General features: G+C 29.0%; 1 protein-coding gene across 1 annotated transcript; it reads right to left on the bottom strand.

Annotated features, from left to right (window-relative positions):
• On the bottom strand, positions 1 to 3,073 carry LOC113849388 (patellin-6-like). Its single transcript, XM_027479276.1, has 4 exons — positions 2,032 to 3,073; positions 1,735 to 1,859; positions 1,324 to 1,465; positions 1 to 880 (listed from the first exon to the last, which is right to left on the bottom strand). The coding sequence occupies exons 1-4, from the start codon at positions 2,812 to 2,814 to the stop codon at positions 620 to 622; spliced, it is 1,311 nt and encodes a 436-aa protein (XP_027335077.1). The 5' UTR covers positions 2,815 to 3,073; the 3' UTR covers positions 1 to 619.
• Between the last annotated feature and the right edge of the window lie 7,670 nt (positions 3,074 to 10,743).

The following is a 10,743-nucleotide window of genomic DNA, read 5'->3' as shown; positions in this document are numbered from 1 at the left end:
CGTCACCATCATGGTCCATACATTATCAAATCTATACAAAAGTAAGCAAACCCCTCTTACAATACATAGTCCAGTCATTATCTATCACCCCCACAATTTTTCTTTGCATTTATGTGGACACATCTTAAGTACTTTTTCCTTCACAACACAAAAACAGAAACTTCAAATCATAAAAACTATTGATTGCACCTTCACAAAGCGATCCCTCTATAGATTGCAACATACACAATGCCAAATAGCCACTCTCTCTCCCTAGATTGACACCACAACTATTCCCAACTCTCAATAGCCACGTGTTCCAAAGGTTAACAATGGTCACATTTGAAAGATTCACACCACAAACAAAAGGCCAAACAGTAACATGGTATGCTATATAAGCAAACTTAATTGCCTTTCTTCTATACCAAGCCATATACTACCACCATTTTTCTCTTTTTATACATTACATTAGTAGTACCACTACTAGTTAATATACCTGTATGTAAACAGGCTTTAACAAGTTCAAAAGCATAAATGAGATAAGACCCACTAAAGATTAACCAAAAAAAAAGTAGAATAAAAAAACATCACAAGCAAAATATTAAATAAAAAAGATCCTAAAAACTATTTGATGGTCATCTCAAGTGGTGCTGCTTTTGCGGACAACATAGCGATATGCAGCAACCTTTTTCCTCCTTGAGGCAGTGTTATCAACAGAGAGGACCATTTTGCCAGATTCTTTTGATGTGAATGAGTTGTGGATTGCTTCTTCTGAAGATCCAATCTTCCTTGGCTTTTCAACTGCTATGGTGTAGCTTCCTTGAGCATTTGGGACAAACTCAGCACTGTATTCTAAGTCCCACCCTCCAACCACAATGTCCCACGTGATAGTGGCACCAGCCTAATGCACCCAACAACCAATCTTTCATTGGTATCAAAATCGTTAAGCTTTAAATTGAAATAAAAAAAACAATAAAACCATTTGCATGACATAAGGAGCAAATAGCAATCATAATTTGCATATAAAAGATTAGGACTGTTTGGTTTGAGGAAGCGTTTTCCGTTCTAGTTTTCTATCTTTACTTTTAATTACAAAAATGCAACTTTATTTTCTGTTTCTAAAAGTTTGTACAGATGTGAAAACAATTACATTGTCTCAAACCAAAAAAAAAATCACTTATTTTTAAAAAATACTAGATTTTTAGAACAAATTGAACTAAATATACGGTTGGAATAAATCATTTGGAAAATAATCCTTTTTTTTTCCCAAAAACTCTTACGGAAAAGTTGACAAGAAAAGGTTGTTCTAATCATGCAGTATATAGAAAGGAGGTAAATTATCACCTCAATTCCTTCTATTTGTATGTTCACTCTCTCGCCTCCCTTGACTGTGAACTCAGATGCAGGTTTTGGGGGACCATTCTGCAAATCACTGGGTCGATTCAGTCCTCCATACTGAACAGGAATATCTTCAGGCCTCATAAATCTGAACACAAGAAAACAACACCCTTCAGAAAACAAACCCAAAATGGAAATAGAAAGAAAGATGAAATTATATTTGCTACCATGAAATGAAAGCCAATGAAAGATAAAATTAATGAACAAGATCCCAGACAATAGTAGAAAGCTGATAAGGGATTTCAGAGCCATTTAGAAATCCTGATATAGATAAAAATGGAGAAGAACAAGCTCAACCAAAATATTCCAGAATAGTGGATTCATGAACTCCATAAAGTTAAAAAAAATTAGACTCACTTATAGAGTGTCTCTGCAGCATTTCCTTCCTTAGAGATCACGAACTTGCTCTTAGTTCTTTGAGTCAGAAATGGACTGAACATGGAATACAACATGCTGAAGTACCAAGGCACGTTGATGAAAATCTGAAGCACCCCTCAAACCATCACCACCAAAACAAAAGCAAAATCAAGCAAATCAGAAAAAAAAAGTGAAAATTTGAGTCAGTCACATAAATGACGTGACATTAAGAAACAGCCAACTTCACAGTGATCCTATTTTGAAGAAAACAACAAAATCCCAGAAACAGAAAGATACCTTGCGAGCCACCATTTCAGGGTAGTTGTCTTGGAAGAGTGAGAGGATCTGGTTGGAAGCAACTCTCAGCTCTCTCTTGGGCATGTCTTTGAGGTCGGTGACCTGAATGAGAGAGTTGACCCCACCAGGCTTGAAATGTAAAAGCTTGATGCCTCTTTCAAGGACTTGAACCCTCCACCTAAGGAACTTCTTCAGCTTCTCTTCATCACCGAAGACCCTCTCATACATGTCCTTGTCCCTAAACACACCATAAGCATTGTAACACACAGGGTGTCCCTCTCTATCATACCCTTGCATATAAGCTATAACTCCTTCAAGCTCTTTGAACCCCAAATCCTCTTCCAAAATGCTGTCAGCACCAAACTCCTTCCTCCAAGCCAAGCACTTGAGAAGCATGTTAAGAGCATCACCAACCCTGAAGTCCCTTGCTCTAAGAAACTTCAAGAGAACAACATCCGCTTTATCATCACCTCCAAGGAGAGGAATGCCCCACATGGAGGCATCAGAAGGAGCCTCATCAAATGAAGCTTTGAGCTTGTCTTTCAGCTCCTGAAGGGCTTTTTTCTCTGAAGACTTGAGAAGGGAAACAAAGTAGTTATCTTCTTTGAAAGAAGGGGTTGAAGCTCCCATTAGAGTGGCCACAAAGCCCTTCTTGTAAGGCTTTGGAGAAGCTTCTGGAGGGTCTTGGAAGGGTGTTTTTGGGTTTTGGAGAGACAAATGGGATGAAGCTGAATCCATCATCAAAGGGAGGTTTTGAGAGAGACCCAAATGGAATCTCTGCATGAAATGGAAAATGCAGGTTGGTTTGAGGGATTAGAAGAGGATGGGGTGGTGATTCTATGCAAAAGCACAAAACTTTCTCTCTCTTTCAATGGTTACAAGACAGAGAAAAAGGAAAGAGTGGGGAACAAAGACAAGGGATGTGAAAGAGAGTTTTAAGGCGAGATTTGAGTAGAGTTAAGGTTAAGGTGGCTCGTTTTTTTGCTTCTTGTGTTAGTGTTTGGAGTTTGAATGAGTGAAAGTGGGACGAAGAAAGAGCGAATTTGAATGTGGTTTGAGGGAGTGGAGACAGTGGGGGTCGTGGCAGGGAGTGAGGGCACGCGCTGTTTTGGGGCGAGTGTGGAGTACTCGAGTGCGTTGCTGCACTGCACAGCTTCAGAGTTCAAACCACACCCCCCCCCGCCCCCCCCCCGACAAAATCTCATAGTTTTTACTTTTGGAATTAATAGTTTATATCTAACCTCTATTTACGTAATCTATGTTAATGCTATTAACCGTAACTTCCATTATGTTTTCTATTTTTAATATGAATTTCAATATAAATTTAATCTTAAAAAAATACAGTTTGTTCAAGATAAAAATTATTTTTTCCTAAAAATAAAATTTAATTAATTTAATATTTTTATACTAATTTACGTCTCTATTGATTTATATTTTTATTCTTTAAAAATAAAAAATGGTGATTTTCTTAAAAAATAGATAATTTCATCTCTTTTATTCTTGAATTTCTCTTTCCTTAGGCTACCAAACATTTTCTGTGAGAAAAATAATTGAAGATTGAGATATGGTAGCAGCAACCCACGACACGGGTATGTTGGCTCCGTTACGGGACCACCGTTCCCTCTTTTCACCTTTCAAAAGAACAAAAGGAATGGTTTATCCTTAAGTTCTTCTTTTACAGAAAATTCAGAATTTTGAATTTTATTTTTCTTTTTTACAACAATTTACATTTTACCAAAATAATTGACTTTTCATATTTAAGTTCTAAAATAATTTTACTATTCCTTTTTTCTACAATTTATATTTTACTAACAAAATAATTTTTTATGTTTAAGTTTTATTACGTAAAATCATAAGCCCGCGTCATATTTATGCACTGTTAGACCACTCCACATGGGCTTGGCCTTCCAATTTCAAAATAATACAATTTATTTTTTACTATAGCTATCTCTTGCTTGACATAATTTTATATGTGGTGAATTTAAATATAATATATTTTAATGAATTAATTGACATATGAATACAATAAGTTTTTATAGAACTCCATCTTTGAGTTCCATACATATTTAAATAACTTAATTATTTTTACCTTTTTTTTACAAAATACTTTATTGATGATTTTATAAGTTGGTTTTATTTTTAAAAATAGTGTCATTTATATGATTAAAAATTAAAAATTTATTCTGTGTAAAATTTTATTAGTAGTCATTTTTATTTTAAATTATTAACATAGTCAATATTAATTTTTTTTATTTTTTAACGAATTGATATTTTAAACTTTAATGTGATTGAATTTATTTTAAATTTACTATATTAATATTTTGTATTTTTAACACAAATATCACAAAAATTAAAACTAAAATATAATACTTATAAATGTAACGTATCAAAATGAACTTTTTGTATAAGTAAATATAAAGAGGAAAAAAAACAAAACTTAAATAATTTCATGCAATGGCTATTGAGAGTTTTTAAATAAGAAAGTGAAAGTTTATAAATTTTTTTAGTCTCATGTTAATGGAAATTTTGTATTAACTATTTTTTTCTCTTTCTTTTTTTTTCCCTTACACTTTAAATTTCTTTTTTTTTTCCTTTCATCTCAAAATTTTCAAATAAAACTTTAAATTTTAACTAAGATAAGGTCATCATTCGCATTAGATTAGATTAAATTAGCTTAATTGACCACTCCAAAATAGGTTGAGTTTGTTTTGTGTTAAAAATCACTCCCTCACATTGTGCAATAATAAAATACAAAATTTATTATTAAGAAAAATTTAGACATATAACTATATTTAATAATGTTAAATTAATTTTTATCTATCGTTATAAATAAATATATGTAAGAAATAGTCGAACGAGAAAAACAAATATTAATTATTGTTCATATTATTAACACATATAAATTATGTAATTTTTATAATATATAATTTTTAAAGTGAAAATAAAATTTTAAGAATTTTTAAATTCTAATTATTCATGTAAGTTTAAATTTATTAAGCCTCACTCTCGCACATAAATAATTTTTATTGATTGAATTATATTATTATAAGTTACATCAATAATTATATTATGAATTAATAACTTTATATAGAATATGATTTTCGTCTATTTAATTGTCAAATTATAAATATAGATTATATAAACAATTTCTGCAATATTTTAAAAAAACGAACTAAGAATGTAACTAAATATTGATTTTATTTTTATTGTATACAAAATATTTGTATTTTTATATATTTCAAGAATATCTATTATTATCATTATTTAAGACCTACCTTAAGGTTGCTTAGTTTAAATAAATAGAAAATAAGACAATGTTTTATAATTGTTCAAAAAAAAAATTCAACGTAAACTGATTATTATTTTTCTAATTCTCTGATGTCATCAACCAAGGAATTTGATTTATTTATTGAGAGTGCATGAAAGTGTGAGAGGAAAAGCTTAACAATGATAAAAATACAATGGCAAATGAAAGAAGCATGTGAAATATACCTCATAAAAATGAATAAACTGTCAAAGAAAAAGAAAAAAACATGAATCTTATTTTCAAAGCAACTTTGAAATTGAAACCATATGGAAGAACATTATGTATATCGGGTAGTGTGAGGGTCAAATGCATCATAGTATAATGTATAATCATATGCTTAATGGTCCTAAAATATAGTAGTGAACCAAAAGTCTATGAATGGCATTGGAGGATCTTGCTCTAATTACACTTTGTGAAATGAAGACATGTGTAATGAATAATCTGAAGCATGTATTTCAAAGTGAATTATTTTGGGTATGAAGGAATGCATTAGATAGCATAGTTTGGAAATAAGATTAGTGTAAAATATGTGATGAGAAATGGTAGGAGAGTGGCATAAGCTGGCTTTACAGAGTGTTTGGGTCCATTATCGTATATTTGTCGGAACACTTTTGGCCCACAGTTCTCATGATTTGGATGATATGAGTAATATCAAAGTTGTTGATGGAGGATATATCATATTATCATATATCACTTTCGTTTTATTGTCTTTATCCACCGTTTCTTGTATTACCTCATCTTCAAACCCAATTTCCAAGCCATGCCTTTGTATTTTGTGTTATCAAATGTCATTTTCCCTATCTAAAATAAATATTATATATATATATATAATCAATCCTTTGATATTTGAAGTTTATTTGAAAAGAAGGGTTTAAGACGAAAGAGGAGGGGTTAATTTTTTTATTTTATATAAAAAGATACAAATTAATATATTAATCATGCATTTATATTATAAACTATATGTAATTCTTAAACATACCCTTAAGTATTCAATTTAAACTCTAATAAATTAGAATGATTTATTTAAGGAACTAAATTCTTTTAATATTTTTTATATTTATAAAATTCAATTTGACTTCGTTTAGAAGAAACCTACCAAATTCTGTTCATGGGTCAGACGGGTTTGGTCCAAGATTCAAGAAGCTGCTAGCATAAGCATTTTAGACCGACGGGAAGAGAAAGAAAAAAAAAACAAAAAACAAAAAAAAAGAAGAGAAAGAGAATTCCCTGAGAATTTCTTATGTTTGTTTGTTTTTTAAATAATTTTTTATTTTTAAAACTAAAATATAATATAAATATTTGTTATATTTTATTTTAAAATTAATTTTTTTAAAAAATATACATATTCTTAATTTTTGGGTTTTTTTTATATGAGAAAAAATGAAAAATTTATTAAATATAATATTTTAGAATAAATTGTAAAAATGAGATTTAAAATTTGTTAATGAAAATTTTTAAGAAATTTTATTTATTATTTTTCTAAAAATTTGTATTAGTAATTTATTATTATTTTTTTAAAAGTTGTCAATTGTTACCGGTGACAGCTTTAAAATTTAGTAACTTTTTGTAGTTCTATCAGCCTTTATACCAAAAATTGCAAGCGGTGATTTTAAATTTCTGTAATTTTTTTTAAAAATATCATATTTTGGTATATATTTTTTTAAAATTCTATAAATAAAAAATTAAATTATTTCTTATTTTTTATATGTAGAATTTAGAAATAATATATTAAAAAAATAATATTTTTGAAAAGGTTATGAAAATATATGATTTAAAAATTGCATAGAAAGTAAGAATATAACGAGTAAAATGGGATAGTAAATAAAACATTAGTAAGCTGAATCAGATTATTGACAAAATTAAAAGTATAAAAATATTTATATCCTTAGGAAATGAGAATGACATGGCGAAGGCTTTGACTTTTGAGAAACTTTGCTTGAAAGGAAGAAGCAATAGTAATTGCTCCAAATGAACAAGGTTTTTTAATTGTTTCCTGTGGGGGGATTGGGAACATGGCCTGCTCCTGTGGGCTTCTGATTTGTGCCCCTTAACATATTTAAATTCAATTAATATTAATGTCACTCTCATTTTCTATTTAAAATCCTATAATTATTATTATTTATTTAAATACTTAACTGTTTATGATAAATTTGAGATATAAAATAGTTTTGAAGGTTTCAAATTTAGAAATTTAGTGAACATTGATAGATTTTGATGAGAGTTTTTGTAGAAGAGTTGAAGGGAAATAAAACAAATTTTTTTAAATTTTGGATGAAATTATATATCTTAGAAATAAATAATAAGCAAACCGCTGATAATATAATTCAATATTTTTCAGATAAATAGTTTGAAAAATAAATGGCATCTACTTATTATGAAGAATATCATTTATATATACATATGTATGATTGAAATCAAAATATATTATAAAAATATAATAGTTAATACACTATTATTATTGAACATCTAAATGCTAGTAGAGACAAATTAATTGCTAATATCTCAATATCACTGATATAGACGTTTTAAAAATTATTGTAAAATAGGTTTGCTTTAGGTGATTTGTTTGGTGAATTGTTTTATATGATTTTGTTTTCTTGTTCGAGGTAGGCAACAATTCACGTTTTTTTCCCCTTTAACAAGTTATAAGTGTATGGGAATATTAATTTATTAAAAAAATTCAATTTTAATTCTTATATTTAACCAAAAAAATGTAAATTTATTTTATGATAAGGACAAAAATCAAATACATTTTATTTTTCAAAAAATAAAAATAAAATAAAATAAAATAAAAATGTTACTGAAACCTAAACAAAAAATTATAATATTTGGAGAGATTATTAATTAACTTATTTAAACCTTTTATTTTTCTATGCGTTCACAATTCACATTAACTGTAGGAAAAGGAAAACAAAGGTATGGGGGAAACAAAGTTAAACTTTGGGTCCCACATTTAGACGAAAAGTCAGAATTTGTGTGTGCATTGGATTCTTAAAAAATTAAAAAAGAGAAAGAAAAAAAATGCAGGTGTTCAAGCCAATGAACTAGAGAAATTTGTGGGAATATTTTGGGATCTGATTATTTAACTAAACAAATAGGAAGTGTTAATGCTTTAACATAGTTAATGAATAATGATTTTACCCACATAACCTTCACACTTGAATTTCCTAATTCAAATTGTAAACGTGCATCTATCCTATAAGATAGAGATCAGGTAACTATGATGAGAACAAGTATCAGCTAAAGTACATGCTTGGGAAAAGCAACCCTTAGATTCAAAAAATTATCAATGCCTTTTTCTTTTTGTACCCTTCTTTAGTTAAATCCCAGAATCACTTTTGACTTGCTCACTAGCATCATTCCATCAAATACCCTTTAATCATCGACCTTTCAAAAGGCTTTAGGTGTTCTAATTATCTTTATCTACCTTTTATTTGTTTTCTTTATTTGTTTCATGATATTTCTACTTGAGATAGAGCATTTATCCAACACAACTTGGGTTACAAATATAAAACACTTTCTCTTACATTTTAAAACAAGAAAGCCTCTGCAGGCCACTTAACTATTCTACATTCTTTCAAGTAATGCCTTTTAACATACCATTTAAATCAAAATGAAAAGTGAAAAAAAAAAAATGCACATGGCACATGGAATTTTGCAGCAATCCCTAATATATATTCTCCTAGAAAATTTTGTACCCTTAATTGCCTATAATATCACATTGGTCATGTTCTAACTTTCTTTTGGAATTATAAACAAGTACAGCTTTGAGATCAATGTTAACAAAGTTAGCTTTAATTTCAGGTGTTTAGTCTCTATAATTGAGTTTAACCACATGATCACTCTAACACTTTTCTTTTTTATTATTTTCATCAAAAGGGAAAAGAGAGATTGCTTGTTTTTTCATTTCTTTTGTATCAATTATCAAATAAAGCAATAACTGATAAAAGAACAAAAAACAGTGAGTGGCAGAAAAGAAAAGTCTTATACTAGAAGTGTACATAACAGTATAACACTGTATCCTGAAAAGAGTACCTCCTTAATCAGAGGAAAATTAAGTGACAATCTGTTCAAGATTCTTCCAAGACTAACATCTTTTTGTCCCCACCATAACCACTAAGCCCAGAAACACATGAGGAGTACAGCTTATGCAGAATCGTAGATATAAGAATCTAGACTTTTACAAAAGCAAACAAATTTGAATTCATTGAGTTGTGAAGCATTTTTGTTTTGGCTGATAAGATGTGGAGCATTTAAAAGTTTGGAGTATCTATAATTCCCAGGGCTTTATATAAGGCCAGGCTGTATAGAGCAAGGAAAAATTCACACCAAGAAACAACATGTGAAGTGGCTAAAACCTGTGTAATGTTAACTTACATTTGTTTAAAAAGGTTATTAGGAAATTATGAAAATTTTGAAGGTAACTAGCAAACAAATTAAGGGGTTCTTTCAATTTTTAAGTATCAATCATTGAAAGAGAGTTATGAACTTATGGGTCCATCATTTATTGAGCTTCTCATTTGTCCACATATAACAGAACAGGGTGAATGGAATCACTACCGTAGGAAGCAAAATTCAGAGAGGACAAAGTCTCATGTAGCTTAATCATTAAATATTCACAATAGTTTTGGTTTTGAAACTGATCAGATGTGAACAGAATACAGTCTCCACGTACAATAACAACTTCTTTCCCTCCCAAAAATCCAACGTGCATTTTTGGTCCTTAGTCCAATAAGTCATCAAATGGGTATAACAATTGGACCAAGTTGGACAAAAAAAATGTAGTGTTCCATTGGGTTTCAGTATAGTGATATGGAAGGAGCAGAACCTTGAAAAGTATTTATATTTCTTTGTTTTTTTACTTTTTATTATTTTGTAATTTTCTTAGAAAGTGAATATTGAGTGACATAGTATCTGTTTGGATGAGCAATGGATGATTCTAAAATCACCTTTGAAGGTATAAATAAAGGAATTTGTTAACCTTAATCTTAGGCTGAAGCATCCATAATTAGAATTTTTTTTATAAAAAAAGTATATATTTATTGTATTAAAGTTATAAATTATTTGTAAATAAATTTTTACTATTATTAGTGACTTATTTTTTCTCTAAAAGTTAAACTTAACAAAATCTATAAATATATAATATGTTTAGTTTTACATTTGAATGCAATTAGATTCATGTTTACTTCAATGTTATTAGTTATAGTTACATTGGATCTATGTTGAGGTTTTCTAATCTGTTTTCAAACAACACAATGTAATTCATACTTAATAACTTATTTATATCTCTATAATCACGTTAAATAAATGAAAACATACTTTGATTAACATGTTTATTAGATTTGGGACAAAATTGATTTTAACTTTAAATTCACGTTGGAGTAAACATGATAAATTGTAACTTT

This window comes from Abrus precatorius, unplaced genomic scaffold (assembly GCF_003935025.1).
Source record: "Abrus precatorius isolate BTA unplaced genomic scaffold, Abrus_2018 Scaffold9, whole genome shotgun sequence".
Lineage (NCBI taxonomy): Eukaryota > Viridiplantae > Streptophyta > Magnoliopsida > Fabales > Fabaceae > Abrus > Abrus precatorius.
The sequence above is the reverse complement of the archived record's forward strand: the minus strand, read 5'-3'. Positions and strand labels throughout refer to the sequence as shown.